We start from the raw sequence: 24,204 nt of genomic DNA on the forward strand, positions 1-24,204 counted from the left end.
AAACCTTTTCTTCTACCTTTTATCACTGTCATCGTACCTTCAAATAGCAACAGGGGAGGTAAAATTTTGAACTGTTGTACTTCTTGCCAATACGGAGGTGCAGTGATAAGAAAACAAGTTTCTCATAATTAAGGATACAGGTCACTTGTTGTTGGATTATGTTGATGTTAAGACATTACAGTCAGACAGGGGAAATACGTCATTTATTTACAATGTTATGCAGTCTTCCACTAAAAGAGGAAGCACTCAAGATGGATAAAAAACATATATAAAAACAAACTGAAAACAAATTAGTAGTCATGGGCCCAGTATTTGTGTCATCCATTTATTTCATGTTTCCGTTTTATACAGTCCATTCGGATGGCACAAAATGGTACACCCCCTCTGGTACGGAAATATCAGTGAAACGAAAAGAAAGTGGGAACGGCAAACGTTTGGTCTCCTGATTTTCATCCCATTGGCTGCAATGGGCAGGTTTCTCATGCTCTCCTTCTCCTTGGTTTTAGGGATAAAGGGTCTCACCATTTCACTGATCCTCAGGCTCTCTCCAGCATTCATTTGAGTTGTTAGGGTTGGTGGGATATACCCCTGTCTTTGAATCCAAATGCACAAAATGCAGTCTGTGGCTCACTGATGCTGTTTTTGCGGCCGTTGGCTCTTCTTCAGGCTCCATTATCTTTTTAAATGGGTAGCAAGGCCCCCGTATTTTTCAACACACAGCAACTTGGAAAGAGACTCCCTTTAAGAGAGTGTGTGTGTGTGTGTGGCCTGTAGACCCAAAGTGCCTGTGGCTGCCAGGGCTTGCAGCTGAGCACTGAGCGGAGCGCAGAACGCCTCTTACTAGGCACTCTGTGCTCAGCTGCAAGCCCTGGCAGTCACTGGCTCTTTGGACCTGCAGGCCACACACGTAGTCAAAGATCCCGTGACTGCCAGGGCTTGCAGCCGAGTGCCGAGTGCCTAGTAAGAAGAGACTGCATTTTGTCTATCTGGATTCAGAGACAGGAGTTTACCCCACCCACCCTAACAACTCAAATGAATACTGGAGAGAGCCTGAGGATCAGTGAAATGGTGAGACCCTCTAGCCTTAAGACTGAGGGGAAGGGGAGTATGGGAAGCCCTCCCATGTTGTCCAATAGGATGAAAGTTTTTGTTCATTCGGATGAAAGAATAAAACAGCTCATTCAGAAAGGCCCTGTTTTCGGAAGCAGTGCTCGAAAACATAAATGGGACCATACAAATGAAACAAACAGAAATTGACAACAATTATATAAAAAAGCACAAGACTACAAATTAGTTAGTAAAGCCACTAAAATAATCACAATTGTCAATTACAAGGTTCTGTAAACATCAAAATTTCAACCACAAGCTTCTTCACATTCCATATTGAGAGAAGAGAGAGAAGAGTTTGAGAAGATGGTTCTTCACAGCATTCCTAAAAGTAATGGGAATAGTTTCCAGAGTGAAAAGCCAAAAGGGTGCCTATATATTTAATGGTTCCGTTGGAAACTGAATTTCAACAGGTGTTGTTTATTAAACAATCAGGAGACAAGCAGCATCTGCTAAAATACCCTCTTCTAAACAACCATTAAAAGTATAGGATTCTAACCAAGTTTTCTATCTGGCAACTCTACATGACTGTAGGAAATATGAAATAACTCTGAGGGGAATACATTCCAGAAACTGGGAGCAGCACAAGGTGAAGGAAACCCTCTCCCACATACCTGTGAAGCGAGTCTCTACAGGTAACGGTATTCTCAAGAGAGCCCCTCCTAAAACTACAAATATCCAGACAGATTCAGAAGGAGACAGGCAAGCACTCAAGACAGCCAGCTCCCCAGTCATTTGGGTCTTTTAAAAGCTAAAATCCACACCTTGAATTGGGCTCAAAAACAAACAGCAACCAGGGCAGGTTCATCAATACTAGGCTAATTATGATTTCAATACTATGCAGCAATAACTGTTGCATATGTGCACCAGTTAGTCCCATATGTTGAACTCTTCAAGGTGGCACCATGCAGAGTGTATTGCAGTAGTCAAAATGGGATAGAACCAAAAGTATGGATGACTAGACTCTTGCATTCTGCTGCTCCCTGGGAGTTCAGAGGCAGTAAGTGTCAAGGAGTATTCCAGAATGTAATCCCTTTCAAGATCAGGATAAATTCCAATCATCCGTACTGCCAGAATACTCATCTGGTCAAATTTCAGTTTGTTCACTCTTATCAAAGCAGTACAATATTCAAGTTGTATCGTCTGCTTCTTTTGTGTTCTGTGACAAGGAGCGGTTTGATAGCACCAGCACACAGGGAGGATACTTCACTTCACAGCTTCACTTGATCTTTCCAGCAATTCCATATAGAGACTAAACAAATTTGTGACATGATATAAGTTAATGGCACATCATATGGCAAAGACTGCTATGTCAAAAAGTAATTCCACCCCCCACAATATTCTGAGTATGACCTGACCAGGAAATATTGGAACTACTGCAATATAGGGCCAAAGCCTGCTAGGAGTTGTGGAAATCTGCTGAGGTTTCTAGTGTCATAGGTCCTTAGTATATATTCCCAGTATCCAGTATAGGCCATCTGCTGAATTGACTCAAGCAGTTTGGGTGCCATATCCCAATCAAAAACCTGACTGAAATTGATCCAAAATGTCTTACATTGAAGAAAGGGCAGAATTTGATGGAGGAAACATAGAAACATATTATGGACCAACGGTAAGATTTTTAACTATCAAGCAGACATGGAATTGAATATTTCAAATTCCTACACACCAGCACAGGTTGTTTAGGCACATGGCAACCAGATGCCTGGGCTTTTACCCATCCTCTTGTGGTATGATAAAACAGCAAGTTCCCATCTTTAAAGTGTGTATGGATAGCCAATGGAATTCAAGACATCTATGTACTTGAGTCCAAGTTTTCTTTTTCTTTTGGAACTCTGGAAGTCATTCAACTATTGTTGTGAAATACACACAGATTACCCTGTAGAATACTAGAATCTTTAAACAGATCGTTGATTTTACCAATCAGTGTAATATTTATTTACCTTTAAACAGTCACAGCAAGAAGCAATAAACATCTATTTTAAAATTGTTTAGAATCTGAATAGACCTTCGTTGAGTAAATTATACTGATCAGAAACAGACTTGATTTTAGAAGATGCTCTTTGTTGATGTCATCTTCTAAATAACATACCGGTCTCCTTTCGTCTTCTGTTCTATTTATTCTTTTAATGCAAAAATAATTTCCACAGGATATCCATGTTAAGCGGAACAGTTTGTTTATCTCGGGCAATGCCCAAAGCAGATTCTAATTATGCTATACAAGGTCAGCGTGTTTTTGTTACTTCCATGTAAAACACAGGGTTATTCTCTTATCTTCCATTAATCAATCAACAGTTGAGATATCTGTTGGTATTACTTGTACAAAAACTAAGGCAAAAGCAGATGTAGACATATTCAAATGCCACCCCATAATAATAATAATAATAATATTTTTAAAAGACTGGAACGCTACTATATTATGATCCCATTTCCTCTGTGACTAGCTCTTCTAGGACAATGCCATCTTGTTTCCAAGCTGGGTATGCCACAGCTGTACCAAACCCACTGTGACAGGCCTTGGCAAGCCATGAATAGCCTGATTCGCAGCGATACACTTGTCCCAATTGTGGAATTTCCATCTCAGATTCGCAATAGCAAGGCAATGTTGGTTTATGCTGATGTCCTCAATGCACCTTATCCCACCTTATCCCACAAGTCCCCTTGGGGAGATGGTGGTGGAATATAAAAATAAAGTTGTTGTTGTTGTTGTTGTTGTTGTTGTTATTTTCAAGTGACAAAGTCTTAAATGAATGTGTGGCTAACTCAGCAAACATGGTATTTATCTCTACCAATAGGTCTAAAAAGTGGCAGAAACCCAATTCAGTTTGGCTACAGGTCAATATATATTATTTTGAACTGAAGACTGAGCTGAAAGATTACCTTGGACTATCAGAGGTTGGAAGTATTATTTATCTAGACAAAAACTCTAAAAAGTATGAGAATATATATAAGGGATTCTGGGAGCTGTAGTCTAGAAGGGAAACTTTTGAAGGTCAACTCTTTAATAATACTCTGTTTAAATTTTTAAATACTGTCTATGCAAGATGGAGCACCCTGTGGTGCAGTGGGTTAAACTGCTGATCAGCTGAACTTGCTGACAGAAAGGTTGGCAGTTTGAATTCGGGGAGCGGGGTGAGCTCCTGCTGTTAGCCCCAGCTTCTGCCAACCTAGCAGTTCGAAAACATATATATGTGAGTAGACCAATAGGTAGGAAGGTAACAGCGCTCCATGCAGTCACGCCAGCCACATGACCTTGAGGTGTCTATGGACAATGCCGGCTCTTTGGCTTAGAAATTGAGATGAACACCAACCCCCAGAGTCGGACATGACTAAATGTCAGGGGAAAACCTTTACCTTTATCTATGTGAAATATGATGAAGGATCAAATCTTGCTTGCAATCTAAAATGCCACATACAAAAAAAGGAAAATATTATTTCTTGCCTTGAACTATGTGTGCTGCACATACGTATTTATAGAGCAACTGTATTTAAGACAAATGATCGATATTATTGACCTTTCTATTCTTCAGTGCACAGATATTAATATAATCAATATCTCATTAAATGAGTCCTGCTGATGAAATTACAACTGATGTTTCGTGTTCTACAGAGAAAATGACCCAAGGCTGGATTCCAAAACTACTGTGGTATTTTTCCATGCTGAGGTGTCACTTCAATGACAATCTACATCAGCAAAATACCACAGATGAAACAAAAGCAATGACCATATTCCTTTGTAACTTCTCACTGAGCAGCCACAGATGCAAAGAGATAGGACTGAACTGTGCAGAAAATTAGATGGATAGCATCACTCAGATTCCCAATTTTGTAGCAGAAGATTTCAAGCTTTTCTTCATAGTACCTTCCCTGTGAGATTGGGTTGTAGTGCACTTGCTACATATGCTATCATTTTCAGTCTGATCCCACCTCATAATTAGAACACTTTACATACTGTATTTGCATTATTTGCTCTGGTTATAAACCATGAACATTTTTTGCAGTGGTGGTGGTGGTGTGCTCTCAAGTTGTTTCCGATCTATGGCGACACAAAGGCCAGGTTTTCTTGGCAAAATTTGTTCAGAAATGGTCTGCCACTGGTTTCCTGTGAGTCTGAGATAGTGTAACTTGCACAAGGTCAGCCAGTAGGCTTCATGGCTAATCATGGCATTCAAATCCATGTGTCTAAAGCTGTATTCCAGTCCTTAAACCACTATACCACACTGGCTCCACGCAAAAATAAATCTGTTCATTCTCATCACTTTTTACATTCTTTGGTAACTAATACATTGAGGATAGTTTCTGCTATGACGTAACGACGAGTACAATCTGGGCCAATATTTCTGTATGCATATTTCGATGTACAATTTAGAATGCCTCCAATTTTACTGTGTCATGCTGCTGAATACTTTATGTTCTAAAGCAGGGGTCTCCAAACTTAAGCCCATGGGCCAGATGTGGTCCTCCAAGGCCATTTACCCAGCCCCCGTCCTAAACTTTATAGAGTTAGGGTCGCCCTAGGTCTGAAATGACTTGAAGGCACACAGCAACAACAGCCCTCATTAACTTGACTATCTCATCAGCCACAAGCAGGTCCACACTTCCAATTGATATAGGTAAAAAGGTAAAGGTTTTCCCCTGACTTTAAGTCCAGTCGTAACCGACTCTGGGGGTTGGTGCTCATCTCCATTTCTAAGCCAAAGAGCCGGCGTTGTCCGTAGACACCTTCAAGGTCATGTGGCTGGCATGACTGCATGGAGCACCGTTACCTTCCCGCCGGAGCAGTACCTATTGATCTACGCACATTTGCATGTTTCCGAACTGCTAGGTTGCATTTGCATGTTTTCGAACTGCTAACTAGATATACTGGTAGGTTTATGTTGATTACTCACCAGATAAAGGCATAATGAATTGAAAGCAAAGGCAGAGACACATGTATGTGTGTGCGCCTATTTCCTGCTCTTCTACATTCAAGGTTCCTAAGCTCTGTCCACACTGTAGCCATTAAACAACTGGAATTCTAATAGCCTGCAGCCAGAAGCACTTCTGTCAATATCCTGGGAGCCTACAACCCCAGATTTAAATTTTAAAATGAGCAGAATGAGGAAGAATCTAGTTGTTTTTCTTGTTAGTTGTAATGCTGACATTTGTGAAGAATCAGCTGAAAAATAGAGAAATAAAAACTAGTGGTCCGGGATGCCTGCTATTCCACAAGCTGTCGACTGCTAGTCCCCGATGAGTTTTTTTTAAAAAAAAGAAATAATTGCAACCAATGGGCACAATTATGTTTCCAGTTGCTGGTACATTGGAAAAAGCTAATTCCTGGTTCCCTATATCAAGTAGTTTAGGAATCACTGTAAAATAAAAGCTCAGTGTCTAGAATATGAAGACATCCGCCTCTTAGAAGTTATTGTTATTCTTATTTTTATGTGCTTTCAAGCCCTTTATGACTTATGTTTTGTGTGTGTGTGTGTCAGGAGCGACTTGAGAAACTGCAAGTCACTTGTGAGCGAACTGGCCGTCTGCAAGGACACTGCACAGGGGACGCCCATCCTTGTGGGAGGCTTCGCTCATGTCCCCATGTGGAGTTGGAGCTGATATAGAGAGCTCATCCGCACTCTCCCTGGGTTGGATTTGAACTGGCAACTTTCAGGTCAGCAACCCAAATTTCAGGTCAGCAGTCCTGCTGGCAGGTTTAACTCATTGCATCACTGGGGAATCCTATGACTTATGGGGTTTTTTTGTGCCAGGAGCGAATTGAGAAATGACTTACGGTGACCCTAAGGCAAACCTATGGCAGGGTTTTGTTAGCACAATGGATTCAGGGGTTTGTCATTGTCTTGCTCTGAGCTGTGAAAGGGTGATTTGCATAAGGTCACACATGGTCAAGCAGGGATTCATTCAACCTGCAGTCACATAAGGTCCTAGTCCAAAATTCAAACATTACACCAAAGTGTCTCTCTTTAAAAACCACACCCCTTCCAATGTGTTGATTTTTATGATGAAACCGTAAGTGTTTTTGCTGCGAGGACTGGTTCATCAGAACTTTAATCAAAAACTGGCATATTTCAAAATACCAAAGTTGAAATACAATAAAGCAAAAGAAACAAGTCTATCAGCTGTAATCTGGCATTGACGTATCTTTGGAACAGTACAGCTCCCATATCCACAGGACTGATATCCATGGTTTCATTTATCCACATTCAACAAAATATATCTTCTCTAGGCATTTTCTAGGTCCTTAGCCCGACTCTAGGATATTTTTGGGCCAAAGGTCATTCACCTGAAGTGGCCTATCCCTAACAGATGGGGATTTGTATTATATATGTATTTAAGATGTAATTAAAACATCAAGTGAGCAGCAAAATCCAAGTATACACTATATCCAGAGTCATACCATTTAGTCATAAGCAAACTGTCTATCCTGTGCCAGTATGTTTTTCTCATGTATGACTGAATTAGCAAAAACATCTTGTTCTAGATACACACACCAAACTACTACTATTACAGCAAAATTTGGAAGCTTTTTGCCAAGCCATATGAAGGACACGTATACCAAGGACACCCTGATTGCAATCCTTTGCCTCCGGCTACTCAGTAGTACAATCAACAGTTTGTTAACATGGGCATTTAAGTTGGAAACACACAAAGAGCAATCAATGAATATAGAACTAAAGGCACTCAACTGTACTCCTGCTTTTAAAAGCCCAAAATAAAAATGCAAAAAAAAGGAGAGCACAGAGCATTATATAGATGCATTTTCTAAAGTGCTGCTATTTTAAAATGCACTTCAGCAGGCTGGTAAAAGCCTCCCTACACTTTAAATGGCCGTTGAAGGCAAGATGTGTGCTTCTTCTTACACAAAAACTCAACTTCAGCACCAAGAAGGAAAAGAAGTCAAGTATGTATTCGCCCCATACGGCTGTGCTCTATGATTAAGGATGCCATGGCTATTCATAAAACAATGCGATTCTAGAGGATGCAGTCAATTTCCCTTGAAATAGGGACTGAAAACCTGCTAAACTATTAGATCTACAACACAACGTACATTTACTTAAAAGCTGAGTCCTACTGAACTTAAATATAAAAGATCAAGGCTGAAAACGTTACATTAAACCTTACCTTTAGGCTTCTTTGAGTTATCATTGCCCATACTTGCTCAGAACCCTGAGGATTAGTTTGTTCTTTTTAAAATAAAACTGGAATTAACAGCCTCTGGACAAGATGATGCACTGTTCAACACTAGCCAAGGCATTTTTTTCAAGTTCGCTTCCACACATAAGCTAAGCAAACTACAGGAGCACTTTGGTAAATGACTCTGTGTATTTTATACAAAACTAAGGCCCCTTCTACACTGCCATATAATCCAAATTATCAAAGCAGATAATCCACATTAGCTGCTTTGAACTGGATTATATGAGCCTACACTGGCATATAATCCAATTCAAAGCAGATAATCTGGATTTTATGTGGCAGTTTAGAAGGGGCCTAAATCAGTTTACAATGTCATTCTGCTTGGGGAAGGAAAATGCTTTCTGAATGCTGAGTAGAGGAAATGCTGGCTGTAGCATCAATCGCTATCAGGTTTACGAATCATTAAAACAGAGAGGATGTTGCTAAATAATTCCCTTCGCTAAGAGAAAAAATACAATTATAGAATGATCCTGTATTTGTGGGGTATATGTCCCTAAAACATGACCAACCCATGGATATATGACCAGAACCAAATAACACTGGAGGAGCTAGAGATGCCCACAAATGCTTATATTTGTGAGTCTAGGGTGCATTGACACTGTAGAACAGGCATGGGCAAACTTCAGGCCTCCAAGTGTTTTGGACTTCAACTCCCACAATTCCTAACAGCCGGCAGACTGTTAGGAATTGTGGGAGTTGAAGTCCAAAACACCTGGAGGGCCGAAGTCTGCCCATGCCTGCTGTAGAACTAATGCAGTTTGATGCCACTTCAGCTGCCATGACTCAATGCTATGGCATCATGTGAGTTGCAGTTTTATAAGGGCTTTAGTCTTTTCTGCCAAAGAGGGTTCATGCATCAACAAACTACAAATCCCAGGACTCTGCAGCACTGATTCAACAATCAGAGTGGTGTCAAACTGCATTAATTCTATAGTGTAGATCAGGGGTCCTCAAACTTTTTAAGCCGAGGGCCGGTCCACAATCCTTCAGACTATTGAGGGGCCGGATTATCATTTGAAAAAAATACAAACAAATTCCGATGCACACTGCATATGTCTTATTTGTAGTGCAAAAACAACAACAACAACAACAACAATGAAAGAACAATACAATATTTAAAAATAAAAACAATTTTAACCAACATACATTTATCGGGATTTCAATAGGAAGTGTGGTCCTGCTTCTGGCCAATGAGATAGTCAAGTTAATTAGGGTTGTTGTTGTTGTTGTTGTTGTTGTTGTTGTTGTGTCCCTTCAAGTCATTTCAGACTTTGGGTGAGCCCAAGTCTAAAATGTATTTATTTATTTATTTATTATTTACTGCATTTATTTACTACATTTGTATCACACCCTTCTCACCCCAAAGAGGACTCAGAGTGGCTTACAAATTATATATACATACAATATATTATATTATTAGCATAGCACAATATTAGCATTATATATTACTATATTGAACTATACCACTATACTGTAATATTATTAGTAATATTATATGTAATATAGAATATATAATTAATATTATATGGTATTATTATTAGTGTTATATTGTATTACATTATAATATTATTATCAATATTATATGTATATACAATATATTATATTATAAAACTGAGGGTGGGGGCCAGGTAAATGACCTCGGAGGGCCGCATCCGGCCCCCGGGCCTTAGTTTGGGGACCCCTGGTGTAGATGAACCCTAGGTCCATCAGTGCACTTGGTACATAATACCATAGAATGACACTGGAGGACCAAGAGAGGCCCGCAAACAATTCCAGGGGAAGATTTATTTTTGGAGTGTGGGCATGGGGGTCATATGACATTATTTCCATTTTGTATGTTTCAATATACAGACCGTCCCCAAGTTTCAAACATCTAACTGGCACAATGGGTTAAACCCTTGTGGCAGCAGGACTGTAGACTGAAAGTTTGGCGGTTCGAATCCAGGGAGCAGGATGAGCTCCTGTCTGTAAGCTCCAGCTTCCCATGTGGGGACATGAGAGAAGCCTCCCACAAGGCTGGTAAAACATCAAAAAGTCCAGGCGTCTCCTGGGCAACGTCCTTGCAGACGGCCAATTCTATCACACCAGAAGTGACTTGCAGTTTCTCAAGTTGCTCCTGACACGAAAAAAAAAAACCTTAGAAGTCTTCTAAGGCCATCTAATAATGCAAAACCAGCACAATAAGAACAACCAACTATTGTTGTCACAGTCACAATTTTCTTCATATGATAAAATATGCTCATCACAATAGTGTTTTTTCCCCAGCCCATGCCTTGATATGTTTCATAAACCGGTATACAGTACTGAAATGTAGACCAACAAAAACTCATAGAGATGGGGACAATTACCGTGGAAAGATATGGGTTGTCAGATTAAATATGGTATATCCCCCCAAATATACATTGGCCTGACCTCAGAAATATAATAACTTTATTCTTGTATCCCGTCCCATCTTCCCGAAGGGACTTGGGGCTGCTCACATGGGGACCAAGCCCAAAATACACCCAAAATGCAACAACAAGATACATTTAAAACATATAAATATATAAAATCAAAGGCATATAAAATACAATAAAAACATACTCATAATAACCAATAGCCTTCTAGGCACAGTGAGAATAATCAGGATTGGAGGAAAGGCAGTAAGATTTATTTATGTGCAATATATTGCAGCCTCTGAGCTGGGCCAGAATAAAGTGCAATAGCTGGGTATAGGTGGAGGTGAAAGAGATGATGACTGATACAAAATGACTACTTGATTGAATTTATGAGGGTTGAATGAAAAGTAACGCCTCCACCTTCATTACTTGGGTTTGGATGGGAAAATCAAACACAGAAATAATCCTTAGAATGTGCTCTTTAACTACCACTATTCACTTTTCCACATAATCACCAGACAATTGGATACATTTCTGCCAATGATGAACAAGTTTTCTGAAGCCGTCACGGAAGAACTATTTGTTTGTTATGCAAGTCAGATGTTCCCACCTCAACATCTTTAAACTTACTCGCCCAACAACGCACAGTACTCACATCAACACAATCACCATAAACAGCTTGCATTCTTTGGGGAATCTCATTTGGGGTGATACCTTCTGCTGTCAAGAATTAAATGACTGCACGTTGCTTAGGTCGCATTGACTGAGCATCTGCGCAGGGTTCCATACTTCGCACTTTAACAACACAACCATTCAATGCTAAGACTTCCCACCAAATGGAACTGTAGAGGAGAGTCTACTGAACAAGCCAGTACTGGCCACATACCAATACTGCCATCGGTTGAGGAGTTATGAAGGAGGCATTACTTTTCATTCAACCCTCGTATATTCCACGTTCCTCTCAAGTGAAAGGGCACCAGTGAGCTCTCTCTTGGAGATTTCCAGCTCTCATTTAAGGACCCAAATGGTAGACAGGCACCCAAAGTATGAGCTCTGCATTTTGAAAAACCCTCCATGGAACCTGACTGTGGGTGGAACTCAAAAGGGCAGCCAACTGGCATTTGGTGAATAGTTATGCTGAGAGTTTGGTAAACTTGGGTTATTGCTGTAGCAATTACACTGCCAGCAAAGCATCTGCTCATTCAGTATTGATGCTTGAAATGTCAGAGGCACGTGCAGGAAACTCTCATTTCAGGAGCAGCATCAGCATGGAAACTCCAGTGCTAATGGAAGGGAGGTGGAGAAGAGAACAACAGTGGGAAAAGCAGGACCTGTGGTCAGATGATGATTTCTTACTAGACTTTCCCAACATATCGAATAATGTCCACAATTTGCAAAACAATATACGGTATGTGGTTTACAGCACAGACAAGTGTATTTTGTAGACCAGCTTCAGTCAGAGTTCTGCCTGACTCACCCTTGGACTATTCACATAAGTATATATATTTTTGGCCATTTCAAAGCCATTTTCCACACACACAGGGAGAGAGAGAGCTTCGGTGCAGTAATGTGGTAGATGGGGGCTCACTCTTTTATAAAAGGCCTACTTACAAGGCAGCCAACTCTAGCACTATAAACACCTCTAAAGCATATATTTTCCCTTGGCTCACATGGAGGGAAACCCACCACAGAGGCCTCTCTTGTGCAGCCTGATAAACACAACCCATCTTTTGTGGCTGTTTTCCTGACATGGTCTTTGTAAGTAGTCTTTTCATGCTGGGGCAGCATTGAAACCAAATGTTTTCTATAAGGAAAGCCTATCTCATGCATATGAATTAAGACAGGATAATATGTGTAACTTTATTTATTTTCACAAAGGAGACATCCTAGGAAAATCACGTAGGACCATACTCTGAGGCACAGCCCGTTTCGTTGCAAAAAAAAAGAAAAAAGACTTGGCATCTGTATTTTTAATGCTGTGCAACCTTTGGCATTCATTTCCGAACTCTTCACTTTAACAAATGATCACCCAATCCATCTGGCCAGTCACACATTTTCCATTGCCAGTAATATAAAAGGGAGGAGGAAAAAAGGTTACTGCTAATCTCGAGTATATATCCAAATAACCAAGTACAGGATGACCTAAACATGCACTGTAAGTCAATGCAATGACAGAGTGTATCTTTATATATTTTTTTTTAAGCCTAAACTCTTATACACTCAAGGAGCCAAGAATCATAGAGTTGTAAGAGACCTTGTGGGCCATCCAGTCCAACCCCCTGGCAAGAAGCAGGAAAATCACATTCAAAGACTCCAAAGAAGGAGCCTCCAACACACTCCGGGGCAGAGAGTTCCACTGCTGAACTCTCATTGAACATTGGCTCAAGTTAATGTACCCAAGCAAGTTTGGTAACTTCAGTATTTCCAGTGCTGCACCACGGTATGCATCTAAAGAACATATGCAGTTTGTATGATTTAAGTGTCATTGTGTGCTTTTTAGTATTAGCTGCGTTGAGTCACTTTTGAGGGAGAAAAAATGGGATATAAAACATATAAGAACTGCTATGGCTCAATGCTATGTGATCAGGGGAGTGTTGTCGAAGGCTTTCATGGCTGGGTTAATGTGAGTTTTTCAGGCTGTATGGCCATGTTCCAGTAGCATTCTCTCCTGATGTTTCACCTGCATCTGTGGCTGGCATCTTCAGGGGTTGTGAGGTCTGTTCATGTCCATGGTTTCCTCCTTTCTGTTGAAATTGCTTCTGGAACATAGCCATACAGCGGGGAAAACTCACAGCAACCCAGTGAATCCTTTGCTCTGTGCCAAAGAGGGTTGGTGCCTGCCTCCCAAGCTGCGACTCCCAGGGTCCTAGGCTGCTGAAGTGGTATCAAAGGGCGCCAATTCCACAGTACAGACGCCCTGCCCTGTGCCTCCCACCGCCCATAGATCTCTTCCCAGGCAGGCGCTCACCTCGGGCGGTGCTGTGCAAGAAGGAGGAGAGGAGGCAGAGGTAGTAGGCGGCGGCGGCCGGGTAGTAAGGCTGGAGAAGCCCGCTCTTCCTCCCCCGCCGGGACATGACGGATCCAGTTGGAGGCCAGAAGGCGACCCAGTCCGATGGCCCCCTTCTCCGGCTCTTCGCGGGGTTTAAAAATCTCGAGCAAAGGCCGCCGGCGAGAGAGGCGCACTGGGGCGCATTCCTGCTGCTCCGGCCAACAGGTCACAGCAAGCCAGGCAAAAGCAGAGAGAGAGAGAGAGAGAAACGAGGGAGAGAGGGAGGGAATGAAGTCGGAGGAAGAAGAAGAGAGGAGAGGAGAAGGGGAAGGAGGGAAAAGGGGGGTCTGTTCCTTCTTTAAGCCTCAGCAAGAAGCCCGTCCATGGCGCTGCGCTCTGGAAGTCTCCCAAACTTTTGGCGTCTTCTCCAAGGCCCCGCTTCAATCAGAACTCCGACCTCTCTCCATTTTCCACCTTCGCTGAGCCCGGTGTCCCTGTTTTGCACACACAGAGGCGGTCCTAAGAAGAGCACCTTCTCTTCCTTTCTTTCCTTCCTTCTTTCCCTCTCTCTCTCTTCCAGGACTCAGCAACTTTTCTGCCTCCACAGGCTCGCCAAGGCAGTCCCAATCTCCGCCCAATGAGCGCCGCGGAGGGGTTAACTCTCTCCAACCCGGACTGTGAAGCCGAGTCCCTCCGAGAGCGGGTGGGATCGCTTCTTCCCCCTCCAGATGTGGGGAGGAGGACCCTCTGTTTTGAGAGTCCCACGAAGACGAGGCCCCCACTCCCAAGAATGCCCGAAACATCCGCGCCCGGTGTTTTGCTCCTACACTGTGTTTGTACTGCGTTGGAAATGGGTTTCCTGGACAGACACCAGTCTGAGATGAAATTTTAAAATGTACTGGTAGGGCAGGAAAAAGCCAAGGGGATAGGAAGGAAATCAGCCCTGGGACACTCCGATCGGGGAAACTGACAAGGCCCTCAGATCAAAACGAAATGCGACTTCGAAGGACGAGGGTAAAATGCCAACAGGCTCATTTGGACTGGGAAGCACTTCGGAGATCCTCACAACCTCTGAGGATGCCTGCCATAGATGTGGGCGAAACGTCAGGAGAGAATGCTTCTGGAACATGGCCACACAGCCCGAAAGACATACAACAACCTTGTGATCCCGGCCATGAAAGCCTTCGACAACACTTCGGAGAAGCTTTGCACTATGTAACAAAATTCGGGGGAAAATCTCTAGCTGGTTTCAAAGTGTTATTTCCTGTTTAATTGTATGGTACTGTTGCATGAGAAAACCAGCCCCAGCTCCTTGGGATGTCTAGTTTATTTGGGCCAGGTCACCGCTCACTGAAGTCTCCTTTTTTCTCTTTTTTTCCTCTCTGGCTCCTGCCAGAGCACTAACCCAATGAAAGGCAAAGAGCACTCCTTAGATGCCTTGCCATCGTCTTCCTCTGAATGTGTCATGACAACCAGGGGTAGATTACCCCTGGCCATGACTTACCAGGGAGCCTGACTTGTTAAAGGTACTTTGGAAAACTATGTCTCTCATGTATATAATTTGCCCTAAACATTCCATGTTTTTTCCTATGTGCCTATATGTTGTGTTAACCTAATGTTTCATGCTCCTGAGATCCCCATTCCTTCCCTTTGGGGGAAAGCGTGCTCCTGAAATCAAATATGTCTAGCATCTCACGCAATTGTATGGCCTGGGGAAAAGAAACTAAGCTGGGAACTTCCTCATCAAGTTCCCAGTTTCACCTATATTTTTGGACTTTACCTGGACATTACAACACAACTTCTATTACTTCTATTCAGGCAGGGGAAATCCTCTCCCTTGCCCCTTGGGGAAAGAGCAATTTACCACCCACACCTTTGACGCCTGGGACCACTCACATCAGAAGGAATCAGCATTTCTACAGCCAAAACCCATAGAACAATAGCCTTCCTGGGTAGGGCCAGAGACAAAACCAGTTAGGAAATGACATTGATAACTCAGGAACAAAAATTGTGTTACATAGTGTACAGTCTGACTGTGGTTTTAGATCAGGCACGGGCAAACTTTGGCCCTCCGGTGTTTTGGACTTTAATTCTCACAATTCCTAAACACCTGGAGGGCCAAAGTTTGCCCATGCCTGGTTTAGATACATACTAGCACAGGCATGGGCAAACTTTTTTTGCCTTGGGGCCGCATTGTGGGCCTGGCCAGGAGGGCCGGGCTGGGAGGGAAGGTTGCTGGGAGGAAGGGTGGCTGGGAACGTGCTGGGTGGGACGGGCCCAGGAGGGAGATGGCCTGGGAGAGGGAGGGACAGGAGGGAGTGGGGCCAGGCCGGGTCATCCTCAGGTTGTCTTCCTGGCATAAGGCTAGGGATTCTCAGGAGGAAAACAAGACATGCTCTGATTGCCCCAATCCTCCTCCCTAATACTCCTCCCTCGATCTTCGGGCTATCCTCTCAGCTTTATGCTGGGAGGAGGGTGAGACAGATGACATCCGAGAGCACTCCAGAGGGCTCTCAACCGCTGTGTGCCTTCCTTGAGCTATCCTTCCGGCATAAGTACAGGGCCACTCACACCGTCTTTAGGCCAGAAGGAGGGCAAGACACGTGGTGGCTGAGAGCACTCCAGAGCACTCTCAACTGCTGCGCACCTTCCTCCCCCATCCTTTCTTGGCATCCCTATGCCAAGAGAACAGGGAAAATGAGGAGGGCCTGAGGTAGGCGCCCAGGGGACCACATCCGGCCCCCAGGCCTTAGTTTGCCCATGCCTGTACTAGGAGTTATTTGAGTTTATAAGCCAGGAGCAAAAATTGTGTTTCATAGGACCCTTCCAGACAGGCCCAGGATCTGATCCCGAGTTTTCTGTGTATCCCAGATTATCTGGCAGTGGGGACTCATATAATCCAGGTTAAAGTAGAAAATTTGAGATCAGATCCTGGGATATAGGGCCTGTCTGGAATCATAGAGTTGGAAGAGACCTTGTGGGCCATCCAGTCAAATCCCTGATAAGAAGCAAGAAAATCGCATTCAAAGCAGCCCCGACAGATGGCCATCCATTACAAAGCAATGGTGTCAATATCTCAGTGATCCATGTGGACAATCTTGGAGCATTTTATATTTCGAGAAATCACTTTCTGCTGGCCAATCACAAGTTTGCTGAGAGCTGCAAAATCTAATAGCCGTTTGCTGACTAACGAAAAACACCAGACATTTGCTAATTGTCCAAAGCTGTTTATATCATATACCAGAAACATGTAATGACTCCTCCCATGATACATGCAAAATGCGATGTTTTAGTTCTTCCTTTTTGCCAGGCTGTTCCATTTCACCAAGATCTTGTTTTGAGATGGTAGTGAAATATGCTTACTGTGGTAAAGGAGACTTCAGCAGTAATGCTGCCTAGGCTGTTTCCAACTCCTTGGCCTCAGAAGGAAAGGAGAACCAGTTGCTGACCTCTGCTGAAGTTGATGGAACTGGTGAGGAGACAGAGAACGACAGCAAACTCTGGAGGGAGGTGTGAAGGCAGGAACCACGTGACAGGCAACGGACTGCGGGCGAAACTAATTTAGGAGTCTTAATAGATCTCAAGCTGAACCTGGGGTAACAGTGTGATGCACGCAGCATCTCAAAAAGCCAATGCGATTCTAGGTGGCAGCAACAGGAGTATAGTGTCATAGTCCCACTCTATTCTGTTTTGGTCAGACCTCACCTGAAAAACAATGTCCATTTCTGGACACTACAATTCAAGAGGGATATTGACAATCTGGAATGTGTCCAGAGATGGGAAACAAAAATAATAAAAAGTTTGGAAGCCAAACCCTATGAGGAATGTCTGAGGGAGCTGGGGATGATTCGCGTGGAGAAAAGGAGACAGAGAGGGACCTGATAGCCATATCTAAATATTTGAAAGGATGTTTGTTTTCTGCTACCCTGGAATAGTTTACCAAACATGGAGCAAGGGATTAAAAGTGCAGGGGAAAAATTCAATTTAAACACTGGGAAGAATTTCCTGACAGAGCTGTTCAGTAGTGGAATATGTTGCCTCACAGGCTGGTGGAGTTTCCTTCTCTGAAAGTTTCTAAGCAGAGGCTGGATGGCCATCTGTTGGGGATGGTTTGATTGTATTTTCCTAGATGGCAGGGAGTTGCTGGATGGCCCTTGTAGTCTCTTCCAACTCTAGGTTTTTATGATCTCTTTTGAACCTGAGTGCCTGGTATGCAAAGAGTCTCAAGGAAAGGTGTGAGCACCAAATGGACTTTTCTGGGTGGGTTCACTGGGGAAGTCCTTCAAGAGAGTTGAAAGCCCAGGGATAAACTTTGAGGGGGCTGAGGACAAGCTCTGCTCCCAGTGAGAAGGTCCTACCAAGGAGCCAGAGAAATTATAGACTGGGGTCAGCTGAAATGAAACAGATGCATATATATGATTAGGCTCAATTACTGGTGATTTTGCTGGCTTCTGGAAGCTCCACTAACACCCAGCTATCTCAGCTTGGGCTTCTCCTCAGGTAACCACTTAACAGAAGCTAGCCAAGACCTATATCCCGGACATACTTAACGGAGGCTATGCTGCAGACCCTTTACTTGGTTGAGGTCTTTTTGAACTTGAAATAAAGTCCTTTCTACCTTTTGAGAGGTTCTGGGCGTATTTGAGAGGTCACCAAGTGGGGGAGTTTGAGAGAACAAACCCCACAACACTTATTAATTTGGTACAATTAATTTGGCACAGTCTTCAAGTGCAATCAGATTTCCACATTTGTGGGTTTGACTTCTGTACCTTTGATTATTCATGGATTTGATTGAAATATTATCTCTAGGTCCTCCAGTGCAATTTTGTGCTTTTGCGTTGTAGATGTTGACCATGAAGTTGTGCTGGAAGACTTGGGTATTTCTTGAGAAGTGTTCACTCAGATAAAAAAAATGAATATGAAAGGGAGAGAAAGAAATATGTATATAATACTAACAGAAGAAACACAAATAGAATATAACATTTTGTAATTTGTGGTTTTTCACTTTCATGAGTGTCCTGGCTCTAGGCTCAACAAATGTGGAGGGATAACTGTATCTTGCAGGGTCAAGGTGCAACTCTCATCAGGCCCACATCTGGATAGAGTTCAACTCGCATCAGCCTTTGATCTGACTGGGCTATAACTCATGGCTGTTCTCCTAACTGGTCAGCATGCACAGCTTTCTTCTTGGACTGCAACTCCTGTCATCCTGCCTAGGAAAGGCGTAAGGATGTGGGGATATGCATTCTGGAAAGTAGGCTGAACTGTCTGACCAGTTTGGAGAAAAGTCTCACTCTCAGTCATGGGTGGGAATCACATGGCTCTCTCTTCATATGGTTTGACTACAACTCGCATCATGCTCTATCAGCCACACACACACCCAAACCCCATCACTCTTGTTGGATCATGAAGGATGTGTGTACCAAGTCTGGTACAGATCCATCAAGCCGTGTAGGAGCCTTTGTGGTTCAAACATACATATAAATAAACATACTTTGACTTTTATATACATAGACCAACCAGTTTTACAAGCTGCTAATTCCTTACCCTGATCAAACTGCAATGAAAATCCCTGCTGCACATTGCTATATTTAATTTTTCAATTGGCTTCTGGGTTTAATCTAGATCTTTTCCACAAGATCTTCAAGAGCAGTTTAATCATCCTGCTTGTCAAGAAAACAGACATACAAATACTTCCAGTGCTTGCTTTGCTGACTCAGTTGAAAGATTTCATCATACATATTTCTTTCTCTTTGTATTAAGTCAGGGAGACAACATGGCTGCAAAAATAACACCCTGAAAAGCAAGAGTGGTAATTTAATGGCATATATGCAAGACCCAAAAAGACACAGAAACCAGTAAGTGGGGTGGAGGGGGGGGGATGAAGACTGGGTATGTTTTAAATTAGACATCACTTGGGAGAAAAGAGCTGAAGGCTGTGATCCTATATACAAATGTCCAGGAGTAAATCACATTAAACTCATTGGGGATTCCCTGAGTTGACATCTATACCACTAAGTGCAACAACTTTAATAGACTTTTGAAAATATTGTGTGATTTTAGAGGGTCACATATTTGGTGATTTTGGCAACCTATTCCATTTAACTCCATATTGATCAAGAATCTTTTGATTTGGATAATTGTTTAGGAAAAATGTGCATGTAGATTTTTGTTCTGTAAGAACTATGATTTCTTTTAATACACGTGTTACCCACTGCCATGAGTACAGAAACATGTATATATGGTAATTTTCTCTTTCTTCTGATAACATTAAGACATTATTGTATTATAATGCAGACTATTTTCATGCATATAGTCGTGTAATGTAGAAATAGGATACGCATCATTTGAAAGCATTAAGATTTTCCAAGGCCGACATATATGCAAAGACACCTCAAATGCATTTTGATGTTTTGTTTCATGTCTGATATAACAGGTTGCGGTTTTTATTTAATTTTAGTTATTAAATTATAATTTGCTTTTTATATGCAGGGTTGTCCATTTCCGTTATTATGGGTGTATTGTTATTATGTTCAGGCATTGAATGTTTGCCTTTTATGTTTGGAATCCGCCCTGAGTCCCTCCAGGGAGATAGGGCGGAATATAAAGTATTATTATTATTATTATTATTATTATTATTATTATTATTATTATCATTCATTCATTCATTCATTCATTCATTCATTCATTCTACAGTGCAGATGCATCCTAAAATGCTATTGCTAATCCTAGAGATTTGTGTTCAGAGTGTTCACGTATTCTGTTGAATGTAACGAATAAATATGGAGTAGTGGCTTAAGACATAGTTGCATTTATAGTAACGGCACCAATGTAACTTTCATGATTCCCTCCTGTTGGGTGCTGAGATTTGTTGTTTGTTGATATGCTTAAAACTCTCTATATACAAACACTAGGACTGTATCACATGGGCCTGCTGTAAACTACTTTAATGACAAAAGTGTATCAGTTTTGCACCAGCTTTTATCACACCTAGGGCTTTATTATACGAGGCTGGTGAAGTGATATTATCATGGGAAAATGGCATCTTTGGCTGTTATTCACTGTACAACATTGTCCCTGTCCTGTGAGATGCTCCATATCCCACCGTTCCTGGAGTGTCCCTTTTAATAGGCAGGTACCCCCCTCCCCCCCCTCACAACCCAAATACCTCTGAATCACTCTGCTTTTCCATAATGATAGCTCTTCCTCTCATTGCTCCTTTGGCTGTTGTACATAGCTATGGGAGTTCTGATTCTTGCGATACCTGGCCAGAAGAACAAAACTACCTGTGGGGTATTGTATACATAGTGCATAGGCAGTTGTCCTAGTTCTTATTTAATGCTGACCAGTCCAATAGCCTGTTGATTGTGATTGGCAGGGAGAAAATAGTTTCCCCATCATTGGTTAATGAATCAGAGAGTAACATCTACGGACAAGATCCTGTGTGGTCCAAATTGAGATTCCCTGAAGTTTGTTTTTTAAATAAATCCCCCCTAATTGAGAACAGTAGAAGCCCCCGGTGGCGCAGTGTGTTAAAGCGCTGAGCTGCTGAACTTGCAGACCGAAAGGTCGCAGGTTCAAATCCGGGAAGCGGAGTGATGGCCTGTTGTTAGCTCCAGCTTCTGCCAACCTAGCAGTTTGAAAACATACAAATGTGAGTGGATCAATAGGTACTGCGCTGGTGGGAAGGTAACGGCACTCCATGCAGTCATGCCGACCACATGACCTTGGAGGTGTCTACAGACAACGCCGGCTCTTCGGCTTAGAAATGGAGATAAGCACCAACACCCCCCCCCCCCCCCGAACCGGACATGGTTGGACTTAACATCAGGGGAAACCTTTATCTTTACCTTTAATTGAGAACAGCAATGGAGTGTGAACAGAAGGCACACTGTTGTTACTCTGGAGGATTCAGTGGAAAGCTGGGGGCAGCTGTCAGAGGAGTAATGTGAGAGTTTCCAAACATTTGTCTTTACTCTTGTGCAAGATATATTTTGGGGAAGGGGGGGGGCTGAAAACTGATCACTGATCACTGAAATACTTGTGGCTGCATTCGAAAATGATTTGGAAAATGTAGCTAGTGCAGAATAGAGTGGACAAGTCAATGACTGAGGCCTGAATTAACCTATTTAGGTACAGAAGTAACCTTTTTTTGAGAAGAATTCAATGTATTACTGTGGATGAAACCTATTAAGCTGCAGACAGATCAGAACATTAGTACTTTGAAGTCTGGAGTAGCAAAATTCGAAAGGTCTGACTGACTAACACTAGGACCTCATCGGATGAGGGAAATTTAGCGTCCTAAGATGTTTTCACAAACGTTGTTGGTGTGAACCAACGTCGTGGTTTGGTCTCTGTTAGTGGTGGTCCTCTTCCCTACAGTCACGCGTTGGCACTGTTTCAGCTACCCTTGGGGCCATCCCGTCCTTTGGCTCCAAACACCACATCAAATCTCCACCTGGCTGTTCTCTGCTGCTGGCACCTCATCAAAAATTAATGGTGCTGCTATATCTTTCTTCCTTAATGGTCACTGGCGAGAGCTAACGTCATAACTCTGACATTGTTTGTGGTCCATCTTTCCTGTTTTAGCTCGCCACCACGTCAAATCTCCACCTGGCTGCTCCCTGTGGCTGCCACCGCGTCAACAATTACTGTGGTCCTATAGCTATCTTCCTTAATGGTTGCAGTTGGAAGCTAGCGTGATAGCTTTCTTACTGTTTGTGGCCCATCGCTCCTGTGGGCTCCCACCTCCACGTCAATTCCTAGCCTGCCCGTTCCCTGCTTTTAGAACCACGTCACGGAGCTCTGCCTCCTATCGCCGGTTGTTAGTGTGAACCAACATCGTGGTTTGGTCTCTGTTAGTGATGGTCCTCTTAGCTCATCCTTACAGTCATGCGTTGGCACTGTTTCAGCTACCCGTGGGGCCATCCCGTCTTTGGCTCCAAACACCACATCAAATCTCTACCTGCCTGTTATCTGCTGCTGACAACACTTCAAAAATCACTGTGAAGGACTTTCACATTGAAAAAAACCCAATGGAAAAGGAAATAAGTCTTTCAATGCAGGAACAAAAGGGTTTCTTTCTTGTATAAGCTATGAAAATTCACCAAAAATGAGAGGGTAAAGGAAACGTGCTGCAATTTGGTGAGCTGTCAGGGTTGAATGTGTCCTCCCACTGTACCAAATTTGATCAGGATAGCTCTAAAAATGAGGGCGGGAGAGCCCCTTAAAGCCCCCCCCCCCGCCACTAGTTTTTTCGTGATTGTGCATGCGCGTCTGCCATCAACAAACCAATTTAGAGCATTACGAATTTTCGGAAATATCCAAAAATTTTGAACGGAAAAATCGGAAATAGTTTCAAAAACGAAGCGCAGGCGTCCCCTACTTTAGAAGCGAGCTTAGAACCATTTTTTTCATAGATCACTCATGCCTACAACATATCATAGGGAATTAAATTTATTTAGCACACTCACACAAATGCCACCCCCAAGACCGATTAAAGCAGCCAGGGGAAGCTAAGTCAATTATTTTGTATGTGTACACGCTTCCCAATTAGGAAACCACTTTTGCTGCTGGGGATTGTATGTCGGGGCACTGATGGGAAAAAACAACTCCTTCCTGAAGACAGAGCAACTGATTTTTCAGGTCTGAAGAAGGGGCAATTCTGGCCATTCTTCCTGCTTTTGACCCAGCCTGTATGTTTGAGCTTCAAAGGGAGAACCCTCAACAGGCCCCCTTAGCTGGAAAATTAAGTGTGGTGCATGGTGCACCACTGTGCTGTAGTTCCACATCCTGTAACTGTCCTAGGCCCCTTCGACATCTGAATAAAATCCCACAGTATCTGCTTTGAACTGGAATATATGGCAGTGTGGACTCAGATAACCCAGTTCAAAGCAGATATTGTGGTATTTTCTGTCTTGATATTCTGGGTTATATGGCTGTGTGGAGCGGCCCCTAGTTTGGTAGGGCCAGTCCCGATTAAACATTTGTTTTCCCATTTTTTAAATTGCTTTTAAAATGTCCCAGCTTATTTTTTCCTACTACTACTTTCCCCCTTGGCCTTAGTTTACCTCAACTGCTGCAAACTGAATTCAAAGTGCGAAAGTAGTTTGCACTCAGTTAACTCAGTGCAATTAAGAAAGAAAAGGGACAAAATCTTGCCCTTCCTAGTAGGTTTAGCCACAAGCAGACATCTGCAGCTTCTCTTCATTTGTGTGTTCATTCCCATTAATACATTTTGCAATTTTGAGCACACTCTGTTTCTTGGCTACACATCCTGGGTTTTGTTTTTTTAAGAGCACCTAGTAACGGCGCTCCACGCAGTCATGCCGGCCACAACGCTGGCTCTTTGGCATAGAAATGGAGATGAGCACCAACCTCCAGAGTCGGACACGACTAGACTTAATGTCAGGGGAAAACCTTTACCTTTACCTAAGCTTCAAGGTTCCAAATTAAGACACGAACGGATATGAAGGCAAAATCAGACTATTAGTCACTTCAGCCCAAAGTGGATGTCGGAGGGACCTTCATGATCATCCA

The 24,204-nt window shown here is 42.7% G+C and overlaps 1 protein-coding gene across 1 annotated transcript in view; it reads right to left on the reverse strand.

Annotated features, from left to right (window-relative positions):
- Nucleotides 1-14,280, reverse strand: part of itgb5 (integrin subunit beta 5) — an 86,258-nt gene extending 71,978 nt beyond the window's left edge. The window contains exon 1 of the mRNA XM_062972232.1: nt 13,645-14,280. Coding sequence (XP_062828302.1) covers nt 13,645-13,750 — 106 coding nt within the window. The 5' untranslated portion in view covers nt 13,751-14,280. The remainder of the gene's footprint in view (nt 1-13,644) is intronic.
- Between the last annotated feature and the right edge of the window lie 9,924 nt (nt 14,281-24,204).

The sequence above is a fragment of the Anolis carolinensis genome, chromosome 1 (assembly GCF_035594765.1).
Source record: "Anolis carolinensis isolate JA03-04 chromosome 1, rAnoCar3.1.pri, whole genome shotgun sequence".
NCBI lineage: Eukaryota > Metazoa > Chordata > Lepidosauria > Squamata > Dactyloidae > Anolis > Anolis carolinensis.